Source organism: Podarcis bocagei (assembly GCF_964188305.1).
Source record: "Podarcis bocagei genome assembly, chromosome: 5".
Lineage (NCBI taxonomy): Eukaryota > Metazoa > Chordata > Lepidosauria > Squamata > Lacertidae > Podarcis > Podarcis bocagei.
In genome coordinates this window covers 48883048-48897181 of record NC_138129.1, presented here as the reverse complement: position 1 = coordinate 48897181, position 14134 = coordinate 48883048, and the positions used below count along the sequence as shown (strand labels likewise).

At 44.9% G+C, this 14134-nt stretch overlaps 2 protein-coding genes across 6 annotated transcripts in view; one reads left to right on the top strand and one right to left on the bottom strand.

The window, feature by feature from the left end:
* TBC1D22B (TBC1 domain family member 22B) overlaps positions 1–3282 on the bottom strand; it is a 42721-nt gene extending 39439 nt beyond the window's left edge. Inside the window, exon 1 of one of the 2 annotated variants that reach the window (XM_081194595.1) lies at positions 3009–3282. In XM_081194595.1, coding sequence (XP_081050721.1) covers positions 3009–3064 — 56 coding nt within the window. In that variant the 5' untranslated portion in view covers positions 3065–3282. Of the gene's footprint in view, positions 1–1130; positions 1211–3008 lie in introns of those variants that run through there. The other variant, XM_081194594.1, reaches the window with a different exon arrangement.
* A 157-nt stretch (positions 3283–3439) lies between these two features.
* On the top strand, positions 3440–7280 carry TMEM217 (transmembrane protein 217). 4 transcript variants are annotated; one of them, XM_081194613.1, is made up of 3 exons: positions 3441–3780; positions 4227–4326; positions 6350–7280. In XM_081194613.1, exons 2-3 carry the CDS (start codon positions 4324–4326, stop codon positions 6941–6943), a joined length of 597 nt encoding a protein of 198 aa, XP_081050739.1. In that variant the 5' UTR covers positions 3441–3780; positions 4227–4323; the 3' UTR covers positions 6944–7280. The 4 variants fall into 4 exon arrangements, with proteins under 4 accessions (XP_081050742.1, XP_081050739.1, XP_081050740.1 ...); XM_081194614.1 differs by lacking the exon at positions 3441–3780 and adding an exon at positions 3801–4109; XM_081194616.1 differs by lacking the exon at positions 4227–4326 and having other exon boundaries at positions 3440–3780.
* The last annotated feature ends 6854 nt before the right edge of the window (positions 7281–14134 follow it).

Sequence of the window (14134 nt, the reverse complement as noted above, 5' to 3'; positions counted from 1 at the left end):
CAGCACATGGGGTGAAGAACGGGTAGTAAGGGCTATTGGTCACAAGGACAACTTTACTTGCACAGGTTAGGAAAACTGTACTCCTAACAAACAATTCAGACAACTGAGCTGGGGGGGGAGTTATGTGGAGGGGGCCCCAGGAGTTAGCCCTCATTTCACTCATCTTCTAGCTACATGTGCTTCAGAACAGAGAAATAGGTAGAGGGCAAGACATAGGCTACAGACTATTTAAATAAAAGAGCATGTGCACACACCTCCCCCTTCCATTGGCCTGAGCTATCACAGCAGCCTACTGACTGGCAGGCAACGTACACATCAGTGAATAAAGCTTAAGTTCATTGGTTGGGCTGAAGTTCAAGTTGGATCTATTCTTTTCCCAAAACCGGTTTACCTGGTTTAGTCAACTTCACTGTTTAAATTAGCTATAGATGGAAACAACATCTTGATTTAGAGAGGCAGAAACACACAAGTGAGCAAGCAGGATGTGGCAATGAGATAAGAAAGCTAAGATAGTGAGGCACAAGCACACTTGCAGAAATAATGTTTGTTATTTCTTTTCTTCCCAAGTACGTATTATAAGACCTTTAGCTGTACTTTTCCCACACATCCAAACTACCCCAGAAAGTTGGTAGAGTTTGACAGGCGGAGAGATGGATGACATTAGAGGGAGAAACAGAGAATTAACTAGCCTGGCAGGATTTAAAGCCAGCTAAGCATTCCAGAGGCCTTGCAGTGGTGAACTGGCTTGGGACAGCAGGGTCAATATGAGGTTAGAGAGCATGTGAACAATATAACACAGGGGTGAGCAGAAGATAAATTAGGATCTACTGAGAGATCTGAAGTAGATCAGCAAGGATTTATGACTCCCAATTGTTTAACAGTGGGAACAGCAAAATGATTCTGCATTGCACTGCTGAAGGGTGGGGTGGGGGGTAACCACAAGTGGATTTTTGTGTGGAAGGATGGTATTCCAAACAAATTCCTCAGCTCAGAGTTATTTAATCCCAAGTGCACTTAACTCTGGTTGCGAACCTTGGTATTCTAGAAAGCTTGAAGTCTAATGCAATAGCCTCATGAATTCTACAGCCTTTATCCCAAACCTGAGGCCAAGATCATCTCTTAGGTCTTACCTCACTTTCTTCAGGGGCACATGCTCCTGAATCATCAAAAGAGGAGAGTTATCGCTCAATCTCATTCAGAGTGGTCAAACAATTGTTCAGAGTTTCCTCAAGCTTTCAAGTGCCTTCTTAATGAGTGAGGAAGGAAACCTAATCAGAATTGAACACTAAGTATATAGAGAAAGAATGTATTCCAATATAATTAGTGTTAAAAGTATAAGAGTTTGCACATGGGTGGGATGTGAAATCTCTCTTCAAGGCTGATAGCAGATCATCCCAGCTTGGCCCTGTCCAACAATAGCCAGAACCCTCCGCCAACAACAGTTTCCCCAGCAGCCATGTTTCCAAATAATAAAGTGATTGGAGCGGTGCTGAAGAGAAACATATGAGCCTTTCAGGGTCAGACCTATCTAGTCCTGCATTCTGTTCCTGGTGGCCAATCAGATGCCTATGGGAAGCCCAAGGAAGAAGAGGAGGAGTTTGGATTTGATATCCTGCTTTATCACTACCCTAAGGAGTCTCAAAGAGGCTAACATTCTCCTTTCCCTTCCTCCCCCACAACAAACACTCTGTGAGGTGAGTAGGGCTGAGAGACTTCAAAGAAGTGTGACTGGCCCAAGGTCACCCAGCAGCTGCATGTGGAGGAGCGGAGACACGAACCTGGTTCCCCAGATTACGAGTCTATCACTCTTAACCACTACACCACACTGGCTCTCACAGGACAAGAGGGCAAAGATACTCTAACATTTGTCTTCCAAAACAAGTAGAATATGACGCATGGTCCTTCGGATACTGGAGATAAGTTATAGCCATCACTGATAGACTTATCAAAAGGATGCACACACCACCATGGTTTAAACTATGGAAGAAATGGGGGGGGGGCTTTTATAAAATCCACACACCTTACCTCTAACTTCATCCATTTTAGCCAAATCACACACATCCCCAAACAATGCTAAAAGGAATAAATATGGGAAGCATCCCACCATGCTCCACATCACCCCTTTGTAATTTAAGCACTGCAAACTCCCTGTTCACCAGCTTTGGGGGTGGGCACATTAAGGAGAAATCGTCTCCGGAATATGAAGTCTAGGACTTCTGCTTTCATATTTAGAAAGCCAGCCTTGTGTGTCCTGAAGTTCTCCAGAGAGTTTTCTTGGTATAACAAAGCAAAGATTCTCAGTTGCCGAGTTGCAATAGGCGTAATTAGTTGGTGTTTGCTTTTTAAAGCCTGGTTGATTCTCTTCGCCACCCGGTTTAGAAGTTCACTCCTATCAGAGCGTTTAAGCGCCAGCACGATAAGGAAGCCCATACGGACCCACGCCGATTAACCTATGCAAATGAGGAAGTGACTTCTGCTCCTGGGCAAAGTAGCAACCCAATGCACCTGTCCGCTGAGCAACCTGGCTGGCTCCGAAATACAAACGGCCCCGGGACAAGGGAGGACGGAGGCACCGGCGAGTCTCGTCGTTCCCCACGGCGGGTTTAGGAAGATGGGAGCCTAGCAAAGCCCATTTGCCCCGCGATTGCCAGCCTCGCCTCTCCGGCTGGCGATGGGCTTCTGACTGCAGCTGCTGCTGACTAACTGGGCCAGCCGGCGCTGCAGCGGAGAGCAATCGTGGCGCGACCGCAATCCCGAGCTTCACCTCACGGGCATCGGGGGACCCACAGAGGTCCTCTCCCCAATTGCCCTGCTCCCTCTAGATGCGAGGAGGCTGCTAACCGGCTTCAGGACGAGAGCCGCGAGCCCCCACGAAGCACCTCCCTGCGATGAATGGCGGCGGGGAAGCACCCGCTGGAACCGGCGCCGCCAACCGGCTCCCGCCTTCCCGGGGCACGGCTGCTTGGTGGGCGCCCACCCCGGAGACCGAGCCTCATGCGGCCGCTCACCTGCCCGGCAGCTTCGCGCTCCGCTTCCAGAACTGCTTGCTGCTTTCCGCGGCCATGGCTTGGGGGGGGGCAGAGGCCGAGCACCCCGCCGGCTCCGGGAGGGAGGGGACGAGCCGGAGCGGTGGGGCCCAAAGCCTCCGGCCGAGGCCGCTTCACCGCCTCCCTCCGGGAGCCCCGTTGCCAGGCCTCAGCGCCGACATCTTGGAGTCGGGCGGGCGCAGCCCAGCCATTGGTTGCCTGAGCCAGACTCCCCCTAGCTGGCCAATCCTGAGTCAGATTCCTAAAGCAACGTGAAGCATAAGCGAGGTGGGGGGGGCGCCGCCGAAGGGAGGGCGGGACCAGGAGCCGCGCGCAACGCGCGAGAGGCGGGGCGATTCACCTAGTGATGCACAGAGGAGGGGGCGGGGGAGGAGGAAGGCTGCGGCGAGGGGGCGGGGGGAGCCACGTGCAGTTTGGTCGAAGCGGGAGGCGGTTTAACTGTCAAAAGTGGCCGTCCTCGCGGAGAAGCGGGAGCGGAAAGCCAGTGGGGGAAACCAAGGCAGGCTGGGGGCTGCCCCCTCTCTCAGGGAGGAAAATAGTAAGCAACACTTTCATATCTAGGCAGACTTTTTTAAAAATTCATTAATTATTGGGAGACTGATGGTTCGAATCTTCCATTAAAAAGAGGACAATTTTTGCAGAGGCGCTACTTTTATGTGCTTTCTTCAGCAAAGTCACCTTCAGCTCCTACCTGAAACTCCTCAGAAGCCCTCAGATTGCCCTCCCTTTTAATGTAGGTATGCTGTTCTTCACAAGGATAGATTTTAAACTGCACATTGGTGCGAACAGAACACCCATCAGATCAAAATGAGTCCGGCTTATTCAATAGAGAGAGAGAGAATGCAAGAACTTATTTAACTTTGGCATGTTCGTTCCTTTAATGTTGTGGGCACAGTCAGGATTTATGTTGGCGCGTGGCAGGACATCCACCTGTCATCTTCCTGGCTCTGTCTAGCAGATTCGGAATGAAATGTCACAACGACAAGTTGTTTTAAATTACTTCCTTTTGCCCCCAAGTGCTCCGAAAAATCTGTCAAAATCTTTCTACAATTTCTATTTTTAGTTAAGTATTTGTATTTATTTACTTGAGGGGGGAGGCAGCTATCTATCCACTTGGACAGATAAGGTATCAGCATACGGATATTTCAAGTGTGTTACTCCTCTAATGTTTCTTCACAGGAAGCTTGCTATAAGTGGCATTGTTTTCTGATGCAGCAGTAATCCTTGGAAGAGATAAACAACTGGGGTCACAAGAGATCAAGTGAACAGATTCAAAATGGTGAGAAGAAATGTGCAGTATGATTTACCTTTGGCAGCAGTTAACATCAATACAAGTGCAAGTACAAAGCAAGTACAGAACATACCAAGGCTGCTTGCTCCCTTGTGCTCTTCATCCAGTGCACTTCTACTGCTTGTCAGAGAGGGAAGTGGTGACCACATTGCCACAATTCAGTCATGTGTATTACTTCAGTTGGGAAACACATTTTTAGCATTTATCTTCTTCCCCATCAATGCTGCTATTCTATGCTTTGCAACCACAAGCCATTCAAATGTTTTGAACTGTATCTCCCATTAACCTCAAAACATGTACATGACCACCGGCCTATCCTGTGGCCATAAAATGTGCTTTTAAAAATGAAAAATAAAGGATGATTATACAAGGCCTGTCTGTCACCACACTAGCAATCTGCCACTGGGCACAGTGGGGCTGGGCCGCACTGAACCTCAGCCTTGAGACACAGTCCTAGCTGCACCACTGAGAGTGATTGATAGCTGTTCTGTGCAACTGCAACACTATTTTTAAGGACTAATAATAATAATAGCACTGAGGCAGTAACACATAACCAACCATTTAGAAAATAAGGTTCAATGAATTGAACTAAAGAGAGCATCAGTCACCACCAGAGGTCAATAGAATCCTATCACAGTGTCTGGCACCTTTTCATTTCTTCAGCTGTATTCCTTGTGCTTGTCCCCTTTTTATTTTTCTGCTAGAACTTCTTCTTAGAAACAGTAAGATTTCAGTCTGTCAAGAACAATATAGTAATGAAATTGCTTAAATAATTAATAATTAATTCCTATTTGACTAATGAATTTCTTAGTGATTTCTTTCCCCCCCCCCCTTACCTTTTTTCTTCTCCCTTTCTAACTTTTATTGGGTTCAACATTCTTTGCTAATAACTAAATGATATCAGCAAGCTTGCATTAGTTACTTTTCTGGATATTATAATCAATTGTGCTGGAAAAGCAAGCAGAAAATGTACAAATGAGATGGAAGCACATTTTAAGACTGGGGGAAATACAGGCTTTCAAAATGGGTAAAACAGATTTTAAAATAGAGAAGGTGGCATGCTCAGTACTAGAACAATTAAAACATTTTTTTACTAAAGAATTTGAAGGTGATTATTTTAAAAAGCACAAAACTATTTTAAAAACTATAGAGGAAAATGGATTGCTGTAGAATACTTTGTAAGAAATTCATTGAAGGAAAGAGACAAGGAGATTATCAATAAAACAGTAAGTCTGTCAAATTCAGTAAAACAATTAGAACCTAGATTTACAGAAATAGAGAAGAGAATTAAAAATCACACAGAAGAAACAGGAAAATTAAACCTTACACTTCCAGGAATCTTTTGAGATTGTGACTTTCTGTAAGGAAGACCTTTCCAGGCCAAACTTATTTCTGAGTTGCAGGCTATCATAGCAATACCTGGATATTTTTAGAGGTGCTACATAACACTTGGTGGGATGGTTCTGCCTCTGCAGATATCTATGCACTCTTTTGGATTCTTGAAGTCATGCTGCAAACATGCAATTTCATATGTTCCTGTTGCTTGTGCATCCAAGGTCACCTTCATGTGACCTGCTTTCTGAGCCTTCATCCTGATTTGTTTGCACAATTTTTGTGAGGTAGTTATAAATCATCCACTGTTTGTTGCGCATTCATTCTGATTTCTTTGCTGGAAGGTTATACAACATTGTGTTAAGCAACTGCTGTTATCCTACATGTTCCCATCACTTTCCTTATAGCAAAAGGGGTGAGTGTGTAAGTGGATTTGTTGACAAAGAGTGCATAATGTACTTAAATTGTGTAACATGTATTTCTGGTAAACAACTGAATCCCGCCCACAAGACAGGACAGTCTGGAAGCAACCTAGGTGTGCATCAGTATATTTGCATTCTCTCCTACTCTGATGTTTTGTATTCATCTCTAGTTTGAACATATCTTTAAGCTTTCTCAGAGAATTCTGGAAACATTTTCCATATCCTGCACTACTAATTCAGTTTTACTTGCCTTTCAGGGGATTTTTGGAAGTGAGCAGATGATCATCCTGTTTGCAGGTGGTATCTGTGGTGTAGCTCCAAAAGCAGGATCCCTTCTAGCTGGTGTCTACATGATTCTGACAACCAATATGTACCTGATCTTTGAGGCTGGCCACCTAAATCGCTCCCTAGCTCTGATACAACTGCATCAGGAAGAAAATTATTCAATTGGAATTATGTGGGTCATCCCATATTACTATTACACTGCAATCGGCTTGGCTGTTATAACTTATCCTATATGTTTCTACTTCCTCTTATCCATCCAGAGGCGAGACACTGTAGGATTGTTTATCTACATTGTTTGGATCATCTTCTATGATCTAGCCAACATTGTCCTCGTAGTTCTAACAGCAAGGGCAGCTCTTTATTCAATAAGTGACTTGGAATGGTTTGGATTGGCCACCAGAATCCCCACAGACTGCTTTTGGCTTCTCTTTATCATAACATATCTTCTGATGATTATTGAAGGCAGAAGCACAGGGAGGATGTCACTGAAGACAAGGCGGATATCAAGACGTGTGTCAGAGCCTCCCAAGTTTAGGCTGGGTATCAATGCTAGGAGAGTTCAATAAGAGTTGTCAGGTAATTTGTGCAAACTAGCAGGCTTGCAATGCTTGGGACATAGCAAGATGAGTACAGTTCATCAACCTTGTATTGCTGGCCACTGGGAGCTTTAAAAGCCTCTGGTTATTGTTGCCTGCCTGGAACTGCAAGAACAGAGGGATTGTCAAACACTCAGCAGGGCCGCAAAACATGGGTTTGTCTTGCCAGAGTTGCAAATCTGGTGTATAAATTCATGCATTCTAAGTGGTGCTGCATGTGGTTTGACTTTTGTTTTGGTTTTTTTAAAATTCTTATTACCTTATTGGATTGACCTGATGTCCTTAATAAACATATATTTCCTCTCCATTGTATTTTGTATTATTCCCCCCCCACACATACACACAATCTTGTTTTGCCTGATTGAGTTATGAAGACATGTGAACTATCATCAGAATATTTGGGCAAGGCAATAGTTTCCTTTCTAACTCATATAATCACAATGATATGGCTGTGGAAAACTGGGATCATGAAATTCCGTGGAAAAAGCTGATGTCTCTAACAACATATGTGCTTGGATGTGAAATGTCACAGTGAAGATTATTTATTGCTAGATTATTATTTTTAAAGTAGTGTTTGCTCCCTTTCTTTGGCCAGAATGACACACTGCCTCAAGGTTACTAAATACCGTATTTTTCACCCTATAGGACGCACTTTTTCCCCTCCAAAAATGAAGGGGAAATCTGTGTGCGTCCTATGGGGCGAATGCAGGCTTTCGCTGAAGTGTGCGCACCAACCCCTCTCGCTCTCCAAGCTTCAGGAAGCTATCAGCAAACCTATGACTTGGGGGAGTTCCCGCAGGGCTCCCTAGGCTGCGGGTAGCAGCCTGCTTGCCCGGAGCACGGGGCGTGCCAAAGCAGAGTGCCCCGTGCTTTGGGCAGACATCCGCAGCCTAGAGAGCCTAGTTCCCGCAGGGCTCCCTAGGCTGTGGATAGCAGCATGCTGCGCGGGGCGCGCTGAAGCAGAGTGCCCCGCGCTTCGGGCAGACATCCGCAGCCTGCTGCACGGAGCGCAAGGTGCGCTGAAGCAGAGCGCCCCGTGCTTCGGGCAGATATCCGTGGCTGGGGGGGGAATATATATTTTTTCCTTTATTCCCCCCCCCCAAAAAAAACCTAGGTGCGTCCTATGGGCCGGTGCATCCTATAGGGCGAAAAATACGGTAATACAAATGCAGAGATGGGGACTTTGCAGGAGGAAAGCAGTTGGTAGTGTTTAACCACTCACAACTCTTCCCCAGTAGCTGGTCCCAAGATTTAAAAGAATCCTGGTGAAGCAGAAAAGTCAGCCTAGGGAGAGTTCAGGGAGAAAGTGGCAGGAAGAGGAAGGATAGAGCATTCACACACACACACACACACACACACACACACACACTCCTTCCCTGGCAATGCCTACCTCACAATCCCACACTCACGTTTTTCAGCAAACACACTTTGGCAAAGTTTGGTGTAAGTCAAGTAGTTGTTTTTCTTGAGCTTCTTTCATTTCCTTAACCAAAGCGGATGTGTGTGTGTGTGTGTGTGTGTGTGTGTGTGTGTGTGTCTGTCTGGGGAAGGAGCGGAACAGTGGTGCAATCTCTGGAGGTATAGATTTTCCCCATCTTTTTCATAGACATGGTTTTGTTATCAAATGATGTTTTTGGGCAGTCAGGTCCACTTGCCTCTTAACAACTGCCGTTTTATTTGGCAACATTTTAGCAACAGTGTTTAAAAAAACAATATTGTAATTGGCACTGAAAAATAGGAAGGTGACAGTTCAACTTGGTTTCATACCCAAATAATTCATCTTAACAGTTGTGGAAATTAGAGCATAATTCAAAAAACCACAAGGGACATGTTTCTCTATTAGTTACTACTCTCTAGTGTATGGCTAGGAAATCTCAGCCCTGGGGGGCCAACTGCAGTCCTCCAGGATTGTCACCAGACCACATCCCTTCCCAGGCCCCACTCCTCACTGGCCCTACTCCATTAACTCCTTGTGTGTTCTCACCTGGCTGGAATGTGTCCTCGAACTGCAGTAATGCTTCTTACCTGGATGGAGAGAAGTGGGTATAGAAACCTCTGAATTGTGCATGACTTGAATGTTGCCCACTATACAAAGGCCAGAGGTACTACAACTCGCCTTAGCCCCATCAAGCACAGCCAATGATCAGGTTGTGGAAGGTTCCTTTACATCAAAACAAGACAGAGAGGTACAACTGTGTCATTTGCACACTGATGGCACCGTACTACAAATGCCTAGACAACACAGCTCTCAACTGGAAGACCTGCACCCTGCCTTGCTGGCCCTTTCCCATCTGGCCTGGGAGAGTGGAGTGCTGACTGACTCCAACTACAAAAGCTGAAGCCGTTGAACAGATTCTTGGGCTGGAGTATTGTTTACAGGGGGTTGAGAGAGCTGTTGCTGTTATTGATATTATTGTTGTATCTTTAGTTTTAGATCTTACCATTTATGTGGAAATTGTTTCCATTTGGTTGTGTACTTTTTGATGTGTTTTATTTATTGTTTATGACTTCTGTTATGTTTCTAATTGTCTAAATCTTGTCATGTTGTAAGCCACCTTGAGCATAGTTTCAACAATGGAAAGGCGGCATACAAATAAAATGATGATGATGATGTTTCAGATAGGTGTCCGATAGCATAGGACATAAAATGGACCTTGTAGGACCCCCCTCGTACTACTTTCTGGTCATGACTCTGCAGGTAGGGGTTAAACCACTGTAATACAATGCCTGCAACTTCCATCCCCCTGGGTTCAGAAGGAGACCATGGTCAATGGTGTCAAAAGTCTTGAGAGACTGAGGAGAACCAACAAGGCTATGGTCCCAATTGTCTCCTGATATTCTGTCATTAGTCGGGGGAACCGGGTGTTTTAGTGGTAAAAGGAGGCTGAAGCCAGATTGAAATGAATCTAGATAATTGCTTCGTCCAAGCATAACTGCACCTGCCAGTGGCCACCCTGTCAGCCACCTTGCTCAAGAAGGGACTATTAGAGACTGAATAGTAGTTTTCTTAAAACCCTTGTCTCTTCAAGTACAAGCCTTACCACTACCTTTCCTTGGGTGGTGGACATAAATCCCTCTCATAATGAAACATTAACCAATACCTGGATTCATCCAATCAATCCCTTCCCCTACAAAAAGTTTTAGCCATCATGGACAGAGTTGGAGAGAACAGGTAGCTGGCCTCACTGGAGTGTTCTGTCTATGTGAACAGGCTGCAACAACTGAAACTGATCTGGCAGTTTGAAACACTGCAGCTGGCTGGCAAGAAGAAACATGAAGGAATTCAAATGCATGCATGCTGTTTGCATTGTGGGGTGATGATTTTAAAACTGTGTCTGTCTGGGTACTAGCCTGCTCCCACCCACCCACTCCAGCTCAGCCTACAAATTTGTAGCAAACAGATACATAAAAACACAAGTCTCTAGCATTCTCTTCACAAGGTAACTCTATAATGGTTGTCTATGAAGTTTCCTATATACAGTAATGCGAAACACCACACAGCACCAAAGTTGGTTACATTATGCTTCCATAACAAGCCAGCAGATGGTGCTGTTTCCATGTAAAAAGTTAAAATGGGTCTAGTTTTCGTTTCGTTTTGTTTTGTTTTAAAAGCAGCTATGGAAAGTGGAAATAGCAACAGAGGAGGGAATTTGATCAGGAAAATGACACAGGGTTAGACATCACCTCCCCCAGTGCTGTGGCTTATTTCAAGCTGACAAGCAAGCCACAGCGGCATTTACATATATATATATTTTAAAAAAGTATTAGGTGGTCCAATCATGCAACTCTCACATATAATTTGACACACTGCCTATTTGGGAAGCTGCTTTGAGAAGAGTAGGTTCGTTGCTGTGCTGACTGATGAGAAATGTAGTTTTGGAAACATTACCTGCAATTAATTTTCATATATTGTTTCATGCCCCTGTGGGACCCCAGTACTCATACAGCACTTATTTTTCTTGTTTGAAAGGCATTTTAAGACCCTGTCCTCTTTAAATTTTGTTCGTTTAATGGATATACAGCTGCCACTCTTCTATAAAGCCAGCACTGATCATCCTAGATTGATTACTAGCAAAGATGGGAAAGGGTAACACTCTCCATTCCCAATTCATTGAGAAAATAAGTTGAGTTAGTTGTTGTATAGAGTTGCAGATAACTCTTTGCCTGTTCAAATGATACATAACAGTGTTCAAATGACAGAGATCTGGGGAGGAGTAGGAGTCGGTGTTGGGCTCATGCATTTCTTCCCTGCTGAAAGAATATCCCAAGCAAAGCAGGAGATACTGCATTTCTTTGAACATAGGCCCTCCCTTACTCTGTGAGATCAAACATCCTTTCATGAGGTACCTGCCCTTAGCAAAATGATACATATGGGAGTATGTCTCACAAAACACCTTGGGAATGTCAGGACTCCTAACACCAGTTGCTATGTAACAGTAAGCAAACACCTTGCATGGTGCTAATGTTGGTCCTTCTATTTCCTGTACATGCTTGTCAACACAAAGTGCATTCATCTCATAGGCATAGCGATAGCAGTTGCATCTGGTGGTGTTTGGCAGTATGCTTGCTGAGAGGGGCTATTTCTCCATGAGTCTTATAAGAGTGGCAGGAACACTCAAGAGTTGGAGAGGGGCTTTAGCATCCCATCCTATCAACATCTGCCTTAGCCACCCCACTGCTACAAGGTGAGTCAGGAATCATCTATCTGGACCAGTGAAGAGATGCCCCAGCCTTTGGATGAGCATAATTCTCCCCCCCCCCCCAAAATGATTAAAAGTCACACACTAGCAAGCAGCCATATTTTTAGATTTGACAGTGGGGCAGTTTAGGAAGTGTTGCTTCTGCCACATCAAAATGCGTTGTTAGAACTAATACACACATGCAATGATGCCCAGGGAGAAAATGCAAGCAGTGCTAAGGTTCTATATGCCGTGTTAAAGGGTGCTGCTTTATTCCAACTTGTTCATTCAATTCAGAGATACAAAAATAATCTGAATTTGAATTGAATATGGATGTGAACTACATATAAGTAATTAGAAACCAAGTTCATTGTGTCATCCTACGCAAACGCAATGGTCATTGGTCCTTGATTGCCATACATGGAGAAAGAATGAGAGGGCAATTCCCCTCCTTAGTCCTGCTTATAACTGCCTGTTAAAGTCTCCTTCAGATTATTATTCAAAGCTTTTCTCTCCAACACAGAAAGTAGAATAGAAACATTGAAGCTTAGAGTTGGAAGGGACCCCCGAGGGGCATCTAGTCCAACCCCCTGCAATGCAGGAATCTCAGCTAAAGCGTCCATGACAGGTGGCCTTCCAACCTCTGCTTAAAAACCTCCAAGGAAGAAGAGACCACCACCTCTCGTGGGAGTCTGTTCCACTGCCGAACAGCCCCTACTGTCAGAAAGTTTTTCCAAATGTTTAGTCGGAATCTCCTTTCTTGTAACTTAAAGCCATTGGTTTGAGTCCTGTCCTCCAGAGCAGGAGAAAACAAGCATGTTCCCTCTTCCATGTGACAGCCCTTAAGATATTTGAAGGTAGTAAACAGCAATAGAGGCACTGCAGTCTGGAGCGCAAAGACTACAATTTTGGGAAGTTTCTGTGAATGCCCACATGATCTAGACAAGATGAGTAAGTCAGTCAAGTGTTTGTGTTGTGGAAACCTTTCGTACTTTAGGCCAACTTTAATTCATACACCATATTTTCTGGTGTGCTTGATAATCATAGCAACAGGGTTGCCCATGCCATCATAGTTATAGTGTTGTATGCCTACCTCCATAAGTGAACAAACCCATGCAAACTTAGTTACAGGTAGGTAGCCATGTTGGTCTGCCGTAGTCGAAACAAAATAGAGACCAACAAAGTTTGTTAGTGGTACATGAAAGCTCATACCTATAACAAACTTAGCTGGTCTCTTAAGGCAGTGGCGTTGCGTGGGGGGTGCAGGGGGGGCCGGCCGCAACATCTGGGGGTTAGGGTTAGGGGGCGCAAATCCACGGGTTAGGGGGCGCAAATTACTTGCCTTGCCCCGGGTGCTGACAACCCACGCTACACCACTGTCTTAAGGAGCCACTGGAAGGAATTTTTTTATTTTGTTTCCATGCAAACTTGTGATTTGTGCTTGTGATAGACAATTCTGACTAAAAAACAATGAGCATTCTGCAACCCAGAGTGCAGGTTGGGTGCATGGAAGGTGGCTGGTGGCTCGTAGGATTGTTATGTTCACTGAGCCAAAGATGGCGGTACATTAACTGCATGATGGTGGCTGACGGCAGATGCTGCATGTCTACTTTCCCCGACTTTAACATTCAGGTTGTGTCACGGTCCTGTGTTTCCCTGACATCTACACACATACACACACTGCAACCACATTGCTGTCTGTGGCTGGGAGACAGGATGTGCTGAATGCTGTCAGGTCACTGCACCAAAGATCCCAGATTCCCCCCTAAAACCTGTGGCAAAGTTTTGAGCCAAATGTCATGTTTTGTGCTGCTCCCACAAGTGTATATTGACTTGTCAAATAAGGTTTCATAGTTCACCACCCACAAAGTTAAATCCACTTCAAACCTCCTGCTTTCTTCCATGCTCTTCTATGGGCCTCAGCTTTTGAAAATAATGTGTATGTACTTACTTACATATGCAGTGCAGGGCCCAATGTGCTGTAATTTTCATATTTCATTTTCCATGGGATCCTTGCTGAGTGAGGAGACTCATGTCATTTCCCTTACTGACATAGCAAAGGGTGGGGGAAGATAGCAACTTCCTACTGTGGCTTGTTTCTATCACTGGATCAGCCTCTGTGCAGCTTGACTTTCTGGTCACTTTGTCTCCGTTGTGGGAAGTTTTTCTCAGAATAAGTAACAGTCAACCAACCCTTACGGGAATAAGGGTGGGCCTATGGCAGTCTCACTCACACACATAAGCACAAATTTAATTGAAATTCATAGGACCTGCTTCCACGAATTGCATTTAGGAGGCAAATGTTTGAAGGCAAGCAGGCTGGTGTTGATAGCTGAACTAATTTAAGGGCCACCCTACATGGTATGTGAGATTTCTATGATCAGATCTTCTGACATTTTAAGAAGTGGAGTACTGCATAACTGCAGTGGATTGCAGCTTATTTCAGAGCCATGGTATTATGTGTAAGTAGCCCTTTTCCCCT